Raw genomic sequence first — 14,221 nt, forward strand, 5'->3', positions numbered from 1 at the left:
GAAGAGGGGTAGGATTTTAAGAGAGAGTGTCATTTACTAAGTAAAACTTAAATTAAAAATGGTGAGTGAAAGTGCCGAATCAATAAATGAAAAAACCTACGGTTTGTTTCTTGCAGACATGTCGCACGAGATGGCCATGGTGCAGCGGCTGGCGGAGCTGCAGGTGCGGCTGCAGTACCTGGAGGCCGTGTACCGCTCGCGCGCCGAGGAGGCGCCGCGCCCGCCGCCGCCGCCGCGCGCCGCGCCGCCGCCCAACGTGCGCGCCGTCCTCAACAACATGACGGGTAACTGCACTTTTCACTTATTGCCTGCACTTGGCTACATTTTTGTTTCTCATTTTCTATGCATTTCGCATCTTAATTCATAAATAAAATTTCTTTTATTTTTATATATTTTTATAAAAATGTTATTAATATTAGTTTATTAACCACTCGTGACGAGATTTTTATGTCAACCGGTTTCGAGACGTACCCGTCTCTTCGTCGGGATAATCACTACCACAGAATGCAAACAATACTATCCGGCACTACCATAGCACTATTTACACACTTAAAACCACACAAAAAGTTTAACACATGCGATTTTCGTCGACCCGAAGACCAACATGCACTAGGGGTTGCAGCACAAATATGCATTAAGAGCCGAGGTCTAACATGCACTATCACATAACAAAATTGCTTTGCAAGAGAAGGTCTGTCGGGAAAGCTAGATGCTTCTGTATCAGATCTGGGAATGCGGTGGGACAGCACTTATTGTACGGGGGCTCGAGGAGCTGGCGGAGCGAGGTCCCTAACGAACCTAACGAATCAGTTAACGGATGAGTTCTTTCAACGATGCCATGTCAAATAATACTCCACGAAAATCTGAGTTGAAGTTTTGATAAATTCTAACTCAACTATCTGATCATCAGCAGAGAGAATAGAACGCCACACCAATGTCTTTCCAAACAATCTTCGCCTCTTCCACATTCACGCATCTCCTCTACATACCTGCCGACCATTCCGACTCCTGACCTGACCACTTTCAAGGATTTCAAATACTCGATCATTTTCTCGGTCTTCCTCTACTTATATTTTCAACTAAATTCGCATCATAAATTTGTTTTAGTCACTTATTTGTTCCATATGCTCAAACCATTTCAACACACCTTTCTAAATTTAATCGATAACTCTTTTTTCAACCTTGAATTCTTTCCTTGTTTCACCATTTGAACATCTATCGCACATCGGTTTGCCGTACTGAAAGATAGCATTTCGACTGCATTCAGTCTAGTTTTATCCTTCTTTTACCAACTCTATGCTTCGCTTCCATATATTAGAGTTGGAACCACATATTTTTTCACTTATATAATCTATGAAATTAAAGCTTTTATAACAAGCTACATATTTAATATAGCCGTTAACAACTTTCACGGAATAGACCTGTAGAAGAAGTATTGATTTCTTATTAGGACACGGGCGATTTAAATCGGATGATTAATTAATTCCCATTGAAATGGTAAAGAGAAATGAATTCAGCGAGTGAGAACCGATAAATTGAGCCGTTTCCTGCACAAAGGCGCCTCCCTGCTTACACCGACAAAAGATCGGCAAGTCTTTGCTCTTTTGTCGAGAAGAAAAGTGAGCTCGCACAGTCGGATAGTAACGTTTGCTTGCTTTATTGTCTTCCATCTGCAACCGGCACGCAGTGGCTTTTTAAGACACTCAAATTTATGACACGAATTTTAACCCTGATTTTCTTTCGTTGTTTTTTCGTCATTAACTTAGTTATGTGCATTTAGTGGATATAAATAGAACATTAAAAAAAATATAAATGGGAAATTTAAATTGCGTCTTTTTCAAGGACGTTTTACAATATACAACAATTTTAATTGTTGTGTAATATATCCTAAATTAAACACGGTTGATGGATTTAATTCTACTTTATTTAAATATATGATATGTGACGCGTTTCGTTTTATTAGGACATGTTCAAACACCGACTAAAAATATTTACAATATGTCTCTATATACTAAAAATAATTGCTATTAAGTATATATAATTTTTAATGAATTTCCCTCCTATCAGGTGTAAGGTACTGCACGCGCAATTTTGTAAACAGCATTTTTTTCTTTGGTAAAACAAGAAAAATATATTTTAAAATGGTTTCATACGACTGAAATAAAAGTGCGATTTCACAAGTCTCATATTCAAACTTTGTGCACCGCGTAGATATTTGTCACAAAAGAGACAATAGCTTACATGGAATTTATGTCAACAGTCTTGTGAGGCATCTTTCTGTTTTATTTATATGACTTACTAAGAAGTAATTCTTATTTAAATCTCAACAAAGATGAAGAAGCATATAGATGTCTGGATATTTGCAGGACTTACTACCTATCATAGGCTTGTCTAAGTGATCGCTTTATACACGTGTAACATGCGCTATAAAGTGATCACTTAAACCAGCCATGACAAGTCATAAGCTCGCTAAATATGAGCGTTTCCATATTCTGCTTCATCTTTGTTGTGATATCAATATATAAATAACTCCCAGATTTGTGAACAAGGATTTGGACACACTCAAAATATTTTGAATAAAGTATTTTACACTAGTTTGCGACGTTTAACGCCCGCTCGTGTTCCATCGTAGCGGCATTAATGTGTTGTTAAATTATTCTTTAAAAAAAACATCAGACTTCCTCATTATATTGTATTATATTGAAAATATCGTGTTTATAATTTTACCTCTTGCGTTTTTTTTTCTTTGTATATTTAAAGGTTAACTTTTTCGGAAAGAAAAACAATTTCGCGAATCGCCCTTCCAGGCAGAACTTTTTGAGGTAAAAATCTTTTTATATAGGGCAAAGTTTTATTTTTGTTACATGTCGAATTTTGTTAAAATCACAGTTTTATCATTTTCTTCGTTACAAAGTTGCCTAAGAGCGGCGGAAAGATATCATAAAAATATTCCTTGTACCCACTTTTCTTGTTTACTTATTTCTCAGATTTTTCGTTCATTTTGACATTAATTTACTCAACTACCGAATAAAAATTAAGTACCTTTCGAGCCGTTCTAATAATATATTTGCGAATTGAGAGTTTTATTGATTTGAAAAGAATAAAAGTGCTGACGTTACTTTGCTTCAAAGAATCACTCTACCCTTTCAGTTAAAGAGTTATCGCTTTCACATAAAAAAGTATTGAATTCTCGAAAACCCTTTGGGGTTTGAGAATTATCGGGGTTTTTTCCTCACTCGTTTTAAATTTGTTAATTTTAACGAACACTATCAACATTGCAAAGTACTATCGCTGGGCTACAGAGGCCGTAAAAACGCAAACCGTATCTCACTTCCGTTTTTAGACTATGACAACTCGAAAATATGGTATTTTGTTGTAAAGATAAAATTTTGATATTCGCCGTGTTCAAAATCCTGTTAAAATTTGGCCCTGTAACGGAAAAAAAATAAGGCCGATCCTTGCCCGAGGAGTGTACAGGTAGTATATCACCCTTACCCAAAAAAAATTATTTTGGTAAATCACCATCTCTCTTATGCTCTGCAACTTGTTCGTTCAAGGAACGTCACATTGTCAGCTGGTTTTTGCAAATAATTTTTCACTTAACCTTTTTTCGATTTCTGACCAATGAAAACATGTGATAAAATAATATCGTTTTACTTTTGGTAAATGTCGAGCACGCGCGAGAGAATGCTCGGAATTGCTGAAAAAACGATCTACAATGATAGATCAAAGTCTAGTGACATAACAGGGTTGCGTCTTTCCAGCGCTTTTCGTTTAGTCAAAAATAATCGTAAACCATTTTTATAGAACAGACTCACGAGGGTAGAGAGAACTTTTTGTTCTTGAAACTGTTGAACACAACCGTCATCGTATTCGCAGTCTCCGTAGGAAATAGACATTGGCGTTTGGATTCATTAAATATTAACAAAATTTAGTATTGTTAGTACATTAATAAAAAATACTATCAGCAAATGCTACAACAATGGCAATATACAACGGAGTTACGGTTCCAACCCTAATGTACCGAAGTGAAGCATAGAGTTGGCAGGATGAAACTTCTCTGTACGGCCAAACGATCTAAGATATAAGTTTGTTCAAATGTGGAATCGTCTTACCACAAAATTTTCACAAATTTTGTAATAATTAAAAAAAAAAACAAATAACCCGCAAAGCCTCTTTTTTTAGAAACTTGTCTGTTGGTTGGATAGTAAGGATAGAGAAAGGGGTAGATATGAAAAATATGTCTTTTTTTTTGACATCTCATCAAAGATGAAGAAGAATATGGAAGTCTGGGCATTTACGGGGCTGACGACCGTCATAGGCTGGTTTAAGTGATCACTTTACACACGTGTAACATTCACCAATTCTACCCATTATTGACAACCACACTACTCAAATTCTTGGAAGTTCCATATATATGAACCAATTTAGAAACCTTGTTCTTGAATCACTAGAACTTCACTAGAGACATTTATTGGTGAGATGTAAAGAAGCTTTTCATTAAGCAGAAACTCTTATATTAGTATGTGAGGTCCGAATCCTGGATTATAATCACACACATGAGAAACGCCAGAAAATAACATTTTTATTTATATTATTTAAGCTTAGGAGGATGCTGCGCATTCCTTGGACTGCAAGACGCACAAACGTCTCCATTCTCCGCGAACTGTCAGTGACAGAAAGACTCTCCACTACTTGCAGGAAAAGGATTCTGTCTTACTTTGGGCATATCGCCAGAAAGAACGAGAAGAGTCTTGAAAAACTGGTAGTAACAGGTACAGTTGAAGGCAAGCGGGCAAGAGGACGGTCTCCAACAAGATGGACAGACCAAATAAAGGAATTAACCGGATCCTCGCTAAACGCTGCCATCAAGTTGGCCCAGGACCGGGAAGAATGGAGAGGACTTGTGCACCAAGTGCCTGACATTCCAGAAGACCACGACGCTCAGCATTGAGCAAGAAGATGAAGAAGAAGAAGATTTAAGCTTATAATTTGACCAGATAATTTATTAACAACATTTAGAGTGTGTCCAAATACTAATACCTATCGAACACGCGAATCATCTTGGAGCATTTTGTATTTAAATATAAATTAATGTGTTTAGGTACTGAACGTATTTTCCCAAATAATCGACGGGTATGTATGAGAAAGTGGAAGAAGCGTAGAATGTTTGCAAAGACAGATAGGTATGGCGTTCTGTTCTCTCTGTCTACCCCTGCGGAGAGCGGCTTGATGGTTAGTTAGTTAGTTACGTATTTTTCGTTTCTCGTAAAATGATCTACGATCTACGACTTCGTATATTTTAGCGGTCAAGTATCGATATATGCACCGATAAAGTGAGTGACGATAAAGGTCGATTGAAAATTGGTTCATTTAAATTAACACTCGGCTTTAAATGGTTAAGGGCCAGTTTACGGCCTAGACTCGGTGTTAATGCGTTTGGCATTGGATATGAGTATATTATTATCTATTCAGGGTCTAGCTATAGTCGTGCAAGAAGATTAAATTAAAGGTCAAAATTTACTAGCGAAAAAATCCGAATTAGTCGTGCTGCAGTTTTTATAACCAGTCGAATTTGTGCACGAAAGTGAAGCGTCAAGTTGGCGAAAGAAGGACGAAAATCGACTGCATCCAGTCGAAATGCGATCACTCGGACGATTGTGTGTAGGAATGATGTATGATGGATGTTCGAATAGTGAAATAAGGAAAAGCTGAGATTATCATTACCGATCTAATTAAGATACGTGTGTGTTTTGAGATGGTTTGGACATGGGGAACGAATGAGTGAGGGAAGAACAGTAAAACAAATATATAAGGCAAATTTAGTTAGAAATAGAAGCAGAGGAAGGCTGAATAAAAATTGGCACGAATAAGTATTTAAAATATTTGGACATGGACAGGTCAGGGATTCGGAATAATCGGCGCATCGGCAAACTCTGCCGGCGATTAGGTTTATGTACAATTCTGAACATTGGTCCCAATTCATTTCGTTTCATGCGAGCTCAGCTAAAAAAACGCCCATCGTAATCATCCTAATAAAATCACTTTATGTTAAATACTGTTTTACATTTAAAAATGCGTTTCAAAAGAATTTTCCGTAACCTGTGGGATAAGTTATCGATGGGTATATTGTGAAAGAGAAATCTGGGGGAGAAAGGATCTTGTGACGCCAGTTTCACGGTCGAGCGTCTACCCGAGTAAGCCACGGCGCGGCGCCTGCGTGGGTCAAATTCAAACCATCAATATTATATAACATTTTATTTTAATGAAAGAAATATTTAAAAAATGAACAGAGCGAATAAAAACAACAATATAAAATAATATTAATTATATTTCAGAATAATAACTGCCTGCTCCCTTCCCACGTGGAGGAATCGTTTATCGCTCTCTTCCATCGTATATAGAGACATCTATTGTATTTTCACCAAAATACACATACAATCTTTATCCAATTGGATGTACGAGTTCTTCATCGTGCCCAATAGATGACAGTCGACTTTAAAATGTATTTCTCATTTATTTATTTATTATTTCTTTTATGTACATAACAATTTACATCAAATATTACATAAAATATATATTATAGTTTATTACATACACAGACACACTCATACATACATACATTTCATACAATTTGTCTTGGATTTGAGCTTTGACCTTTCCTCTCTCCTGTCCCCCTTCTGTGTATTTATATTAAATTACATATCGCGCACTCCTTTCAAGAACGTCATAAATCAAAAAACTTGATTTTTCAGGAGAATGTTTTTAAAGTTTAAAAATATAACACAATGTATTAAAAATAAATATCAATCCACTTATTGAACTTTTTACTGTGCAACAGATCTTTTTAGGTAAAACCTGAATGTTTTTCTCCATTTGAAAAATATTTAGTTAATTTAAAAAAATTATTAAACAATACCTTTTCTTCAAAATGCAAAAACAACATTTTCTGCCCTGTAGCGGGTAAATATCAAGTTAAAAATATGCCTCTTTTGCTGGGATATAGTACATTTTTTGGGCATTCTGAAAACATGCGCAACTGAAAATTAACGATTTTTGATTTATGTCGTTCTTGAAAGAAGTGAGCGATATGTGAAATTTTGTAATTGAATTGGTACAAATACCGGTTTTTGTCACTCGTTTATGTAAATGTATTTATGTAACTGTTCTGTAAAATTACTAAACAAAAAAAATTAAAGATTCATTTGCCATACTACCCTTGATGTAGTATTGTACGAAAATGACGCTTTATTAACTATGTCAATTTATTATTTGAATTATTATCAGATAGTAAAATGTTGTTGGAATGGTTTGTTTGCAGGTCTGCGAGCCGCCGGCGGGCTGAACGAGATGAACCTAAAGCCGCTGCACTTCCCGACCTCGTACTACTTCCTGCCGCACCTGCTGGAGGACGCGCAGAGCGTGCGGCCGGCCTACCTACTCACCGGCGGCCGCACGGGCGTGTCCATGGTGCTCGGCGTGCCCACCGTGCGCCGTGACAAGGAGAACTACCTCATGGCCACGCTGCAGAACCTCATCGAGGCCATGACCTCCGCCGAGGCGGCCGACACCCTCATCATCGTGTTCGTGGCCGAGACCGACCTGGAGTACGTGCTGCTCACGGCCAAGCAAATCGAGATCAGGTAAATGTCATTGCGCTCCTCACTGCGCCCCCGCAGAAAAAGCAGCCAACTGGGTTGCCATCTTCCGAGTATTAGTTGCAATACTGCAAACTGACCATTTCATGTACAGGCAATTTCTCTAAGGCGCAAAAATAATTTGAAAAAAATCGTTTTGATAGTTTGACTGGCGTTATGAAGATGAAAACTAGTCATCTTTCATTTGAACTAAGAGGTGTAAAGTTTGAGATCTAACGTTAACTCATTCTGTTACCCTCGTGAAAGCTTTATATTTATCTGTATCTGTGGAAGGTTTCAAATCACATTTTAACATTTACAATTATTGAAATAATGATGAAAAAAACTGCACAAGATATGTTTCCAATGTAAAAGAGTATGGATATATAATTTTACTTTACATGTAAAGTAAAATTAATTTATCTAGATATTTAAAAGAAAATTAATGATTTATAGAAATATTGTATTTAAGCCAAATAAAAATTATCGTTTAAAACTAGGGGCATTCGGCGCAACAATTAAATTCTGTGTGACACACCTACTGCCTTCTTTTTCTCCCCAATCGCCGTGATTTTCCTGAATAATTATGCATCTCATCTGTGGCTGTTGTTTATGTTTTGTAAATTTACCAAATACATTGTTTATTGGATTAACACGAATTTAGATGACTTGTTTGTGAACACATATTAAAATTTTAGGGCTGACTCAATCTCTGTAAGATTAAACAATGTATTAAACATTTATGGTAAATTTGTTTATTCCTCACTGAACGGTTACTCTGAATCTTCATTAAGTTATGCAAATTTGTTCAACACCTTCCGCTTATTTCGATTTGTTAATTTCTTATCAAACTTCAACCTGTATTAAGTACGACATCCTCCCCACGGACGTAGTCAGTGAACCGATGTCATGAGCAACGGAGTGGAATTAATCGAAGCAGACTATTCGTGCAACCTTTTATTTTGCAAAAATATGCTTTATAATTATAAGGAGATAGATTTAGTAAATATTCAAGGAGATATTTTACTTTAAGTCATGGCAAAAAATACATCAAACAAAATTAAAATTATCTTCTCCTTAGCATTTTATTTTGCAGGCAACAAAAGTCAAAATATTTATCATGCTGGTCTGATATATATTCCCATTATATCCCATAGCAGCTATATATGTTCTTTTGATAATTACTTTATCATTCATTCGGTCCACAAAATCTACATATTAGACTCTTTCTTAATCTTTCCAATTGTACCAAGATTTATCCACCTAGTCTTATTTTGCCCTGGCATACAATCCAAGCAAATATTCAAAAATGCTTTCGGGTAAATGGTTTCTTGATATGAACAAATTAGTGACAGGTATTATAGATACTTGATGACAAAAAAAGTCAATTTAATTAGTAAATATTATTTTATAAATTGATAGAGTCATTGTTGTTGTTTTACACTGACTCGCAAGAATTCAATTTATTTTTCCATTTGTTTAAGTTTCTCATTCAGAAATGAATAACAATGACAACTCTCTAGCTCATAACATGTGTGATTTTAGGTTCCCCCACCATGTTGAGTCTGGTCTCATTGAAGTGTTGTCTCCGCCGGACACATACTACCCTGACATGGACAAGTTGAGGCTCACTTTGGGTGATTCCATGGAGAGGGTCAAATGGAGGACCAAACAAAACCTGGACTTTGTCTTCCTCATGTCCTACGCTCAGCCCAAGGGGACCTTCTACGTCCAACTCGAAGATGACATCTTGGCAAAACATAACTTCATCACTACAATGAAAGACTACGCCATCGAGATTACTTCAAAGAAGCCAAACTGGTTTGTCCTCGACTTCTGCCAACTGGGATTCATCGGAAAGCTCTTCAAATCTGCCGAACTACCTTGGGCTATCACCTTCATTCAGATGTTTTTCAACGACAAGCCAGTGGACTGGCTGCTTGATTATCTTGTCATTACCAAGATTTGCAACTACGGAGAGAAGGGTTCTGTAAGTATTTATTGCCATTTTTAATGCCCAGCAAATTATCCTCTATCACTGCGGTGGGATTTCTCACGCACAACACAAATACTCAATGAAAATATAAATGATTTTCAAATGGGTACGTCTCGAAACCGGTAGACATAAAAATCTCGGTGAGTGGTTATTTAATAATATTATTAACATTTTTGTAAAAAAATAAATAAGTAAAAATGACAAACCACAAAGTAAATGCTTTAAATGATTTTCAATAGTTGTATGCCTTTGGTTTTGGTATTATGTGTTTAAAATATAAGCACAAAGGAAGCATCTTATGTGGGTTAGTTTTGCATAAATACGGATAAAAAAACGAAATATTTCAGTGATCAAGATCGATAGAGAAACTGAGTAATTATGAACACATAAAAATGCACAATTTTTTCTGTTTATTTTTTTCGCATACTTATATTAAATCTACAGTTTTTCAAAAATGTTTTTTTTATTGGTTTTACAGAAGCAATGTCGTCTTGATAAGTCCCAAGTGTGGGTTCACTATAAACCATCTCTATTCCAACATATTGGCACTTATTCATCCCTCAAGGGAAAGATACAAAGGTTGAAGGTAATGTTACTACAATATATCTATAATAAACAGTTTATTATTATTTGTAAACGTTAATTGTTATTATTATTTTTATTTCTATATGTATCTTTTCCATATAATTTAATAATATATTTATAATATGCACATTAAAGTTCTCGGACAATATTGAATATTTAATTGTTTTTTTTTCTCATTACACTTGCAATCATAACAAATAACTACATATTAATTCTGAAATAAATTTCCTTTAAGCTAAAAGACTTGCTGATACTCGTATTTTATTATTGACACTTACACATTACTTGTACTATATCCTCATAATTATATTTTAAATAAATCAAGCCCGTTATTTAAATACTTTAAATATTTCTAGTAGCTTGTGTAAGTTTTACATATCCAAAGTTTATGGGATGTTAAAAAAAATTGTTCCACTTTATTAAAGTATAGTAAATTATTTTTTTTCTTTACTATCTTTTCTTTAAAAATCATCGATATACATATTTAAAGTAATCATTCAAATCGTACAAAATAACATCTCATTTATTTGCGCGATGAGTGTGTCATTGCGTCGATAGTATTATACCTCTAATTCTTCACAATATCAAGTGAAACATTTCTAACTTGAACAAATTAAACAACAAATATGACACTTGTGTAAAATTTTTATTTTATAAGGTATGTTTTAACGTTTTGGGCTTATTCAGTAGTTAGAAGTATGCTAACAGAGATTTTTTTTAAATATATGGATGGGGTAGTTTTGCATGAGTCTTCTTTTAACAAAACTTTGATTACTCACAAAAAAGCACAATACTGATCAACGTGAAACTCTTTTAAATTTCTTTATTTTAGCAGGTTATTTTTACTTTTATACAATTTGATATTTTGACATTTTTGCTTCAGAAATATTATATATGATTGGTTTGATTATGATTATTTCAGATTCATTTATTTGACAGAGATATTTCGACATGTCCAATTAATATATGATAATCATACCTAAAACATCCCTTCATTACTAAAAAGCAAAATTGATTTTATGTGTCTCAAGAGAGATGAAGTATCTTATTATGTGAAGGGAATATATATGTAATAGTAATATTCCCACTACTAGTAACACTACTGGGTGGGTCGAGTGGCCACTACATACACTTGTAAAGCGTTATTATTGAACATCCATATTTCTAGCACTTTTCCAAGTTTATCAACCGCTTGTATATCAGTTGGAACATTCATCTCTTGAAAAATAGATAGTTTTTCACTTTTCAAAAGAGAATAGCTATTTTCTTTCACAAAGTTTCTTTACTGTCACAAATAATTTAAAACTTGGAATTTTTCCATTTTTATGAGGCAATTATGGGCAAAATAGTAAATGTTACGCAGTAGGTATTGATAATTAAAGTCACCCGATTACAGGTAAAATGTCCTGTAAATTGTTATATTTCTATACTCCATTTCTGAAATAACATACATCATCTCTATTTAGACATCCGTATACACGTCTTGATTTATGATCTTCGGGGGTTAAACTTGGCATTTGTAGCAAATTATATACCATCATGATGTTGCATTATCTTTTTCTATCAGGCATCAGATGTGAATAAAAAAAGAAAGAATAAGGTTAATACAAGGTTTTCGCATTTTATGCTGATTCATCATCAATCATTGGGCATGTCTAAATATATATCGTCAGATCTAAAATTTGTAGTTTTAATATATTTTCGTTATTTTGATGTAATTGAAATTGATTCTTTAATCTATTTGCACTCTAACGCTTAGCATATGGCATATGGAAGCATGGTTGTTTTATTTCCATTTATGATTTCACATTTTAGGATAAACAGTTTGGTAAGGTCTCCCTTTTTTTCCCGCACGTGAACCCGCCATTGGCCTCCGTCACTTGCAATATCCGGGCGTACAAACAATACACTCCCAAACGGGCCTATCTCGGCGAGACTTACTTCTGGGGACTAGTACCGCAGCAAGGGGATCACCTGATATTTACATTCCAAAATCCCATCATGCTTTCCAGGTATTTCTTGTACACATCAACATTTTACTAAACCTTTACTGGTCGCGCGACGTCCAATTCAATTATCCCGCATGCTCTGCCAAGACCATTAGTTAATAATAAGCGGGATTAACGGGAAACGGTGGCTTTCGACGTCGCACAACTAAACAAAGGTTAGCTCTGCATTGTATTCAATTTATTATTCAAGCCATAATTTTTAATTCGCTCCCCCAAATAACATTATTTGATAATTTTTTTATATATGTCACCATTTCTATTTAATTAGTAACCTGCAATGTAAATGTTGGGAACAGTGACTACTGCACTGAAATCGGTTAGAACAAATAGGACACTCCATTACCAGAAATGCAATGCCAACCTTAATATATCAAACCGAAACAAGAATCAGGCAAATAATGGATGAATGTAGCTTAAATGCTGTCAAAATATCATCTCTAAGACAAATTGGTAAAACATGATTTTTTTAAACGAAGTTTAAAGTTTGACACGTATGTGGGTCTTTTCATTTCATTTGAGCGAGTTTTGTTCACTAATACTGACTATAAGATTAAAGACAAGTGAAATGCCAACTTTGTCATTCCATTTGTACATCAACCACTAGTATTTAAGTCGCTTAACATTGGCCAGTGTAACATTCCGTATAGTTCTGTATTACAAGCTGGTTATTAGTAACTAGTTAGGCACTTTTCTGATGGTAATAATGTGGAGCTGTTTAATGATGTAATTGCGTGCCGAGATAGTTTCGTATCTTCGATTGGTTTCGGCATGAAGCTTGAGCTAGCAGGTCAAATTAGTTGTCCATTGTAGAATTTACATTCTTTCTCTTAATTTTTTTTGCAGAGGTTACAAATTTGCACGATGAATTTTCCTTAAATCTTTTTAATAGTTAAGTCTGTCTTAAATAAGCAATGATAATTTTACTGATACGATTTGAAGATGTTTTATTGCATTTGCACTACTAATAATTAATCAATTATTACATTTTCTTTTCCTTTTGCACAATATTTCATAATTTGATTAGTTTCTGCACGCTTTTACTTAATATATTTGTGGCGTATATATGTAAAACTGCCATTTTCCATGGTATTTTTACAGTTTATATATTTGACACTAAATAAAATGTAATAAAGAGTAATTCTTATCGTTTTTCATCTATCCTCAAATTTTTACTCATTTTACTTCTCAATCCAACAGATGAAAACATTTAAAAATAGTGACTAATTCTTATAATTTTTTTCAACCTTTTTTACCCTGCTATTTACATACATTTATTATTTTTTTTTAATTTTAATATTTCATTCAGTTACGTGACATTGGACCAGATTAAACTGACAAGTTATTTGAAAAAAATTGCTAAGATCTTTATTAATAATACCAATATCTTTGGGTAAAGAGCATTTTGCCTGCTGAGAATAATATTTATTTTGTCTTACTCTAGCCAAAAAAACGCCGTAATAGAACATTATTAAAATACTGTGCAATTACATTGGTGCAATAATAATATACAACATTTTATAAATTTTATTTACTGCAAATAAAATAAAATTTATTAAAAAACGTTGTCCCATGTCCCAACTCCATAAGGCTGCAACCGCTGTATTGAGTTCAGACAGAGAAGAAGAAGCTGAATACATATTGTATAAATGTAAAGATAGATATTTAAATAATTATGGGGAATAGGGAAAGAAGACAGGGTTTTAAAAATGATTTTCATGACTCTTGCGTTTTATATGTTCTTATATAATTGGTTTGTATTGCTGTTACTGCGTCATATATGCATATAAATGTTATGAGTATTTATTTCGGAATAAATTGTTTTCAGAGATGTAATTATTTTACCAAGCGACTCTGAAGTGCATAGCGAAGAAGAAAACTATTTATTTTTTGGTGACGATTGTTTCTTTTTTTAAAAATCATTTACTAATAGTTTTTATTGATTTCACACTTTAATAAAAGTCATTTCCATGAGTAAATCTTATTTTATGTGAAAG

The 14,221-nt window shown here is 34.3% G+C and overlaps 1 protein-coding gene across 3 annotated transcripts in view; it reads left to right on the forward strand.

The window, feature by feature from the left end:
- Positions 1-14,221, forward strand: part of Mgat4a (alpha-1,3-mannosyl-glycoprotein 4-beta-N-acetylglucosaminyltransferase a) — a 193,547-nt gene that overhangs the window by 177,668 nt on the left and 1,658 nt on the right. For 2 of the 3 annotated variants that reach the window (XM_088260851.1, XM_088260852.1), the window contains 5 exons: positions 117-284; positions 7,322-7,643; positions 9,183-9,627; positions 10,112-10,219; positions 12,034-12,230. In XM_088260851.1, coding sequence (XP_088116977.1) covers positions 117-284; positions 7,322-7,643; positions 9,183-9,627; positions 10,112-10,219; positions 12,034-12,230 — 1,240 coding nt within the window. The remainder of the gene's footprint in view (positions 1-116; positions 285-7,321; positions 7,644-9,182; positions 9,628-10,111; positions 10,220-12,033; positions 12,231-14,221) is intronic. The other variant, XM_088260853.1, reaches the window with a different exon arrangement.

The sequence above is a fragment of the Brachycentrus maculatus genome, unplaced genomic scaffold (genome assembly GCF_059751285.1).
Source record: "Brachycentrus maculatus isolate JH-2025_06_01 unplaced genomic scaffold, ASM5975128v1 h1tg000144l, whole genome shotgun sequence".
NCBI classification, from domain to species: Eukaryota; Metazoa; Arthropoda; class Insecta; order Trichoptera; family Brachycentridae; genus Brachycentrus; species Brachycentrus maculatus.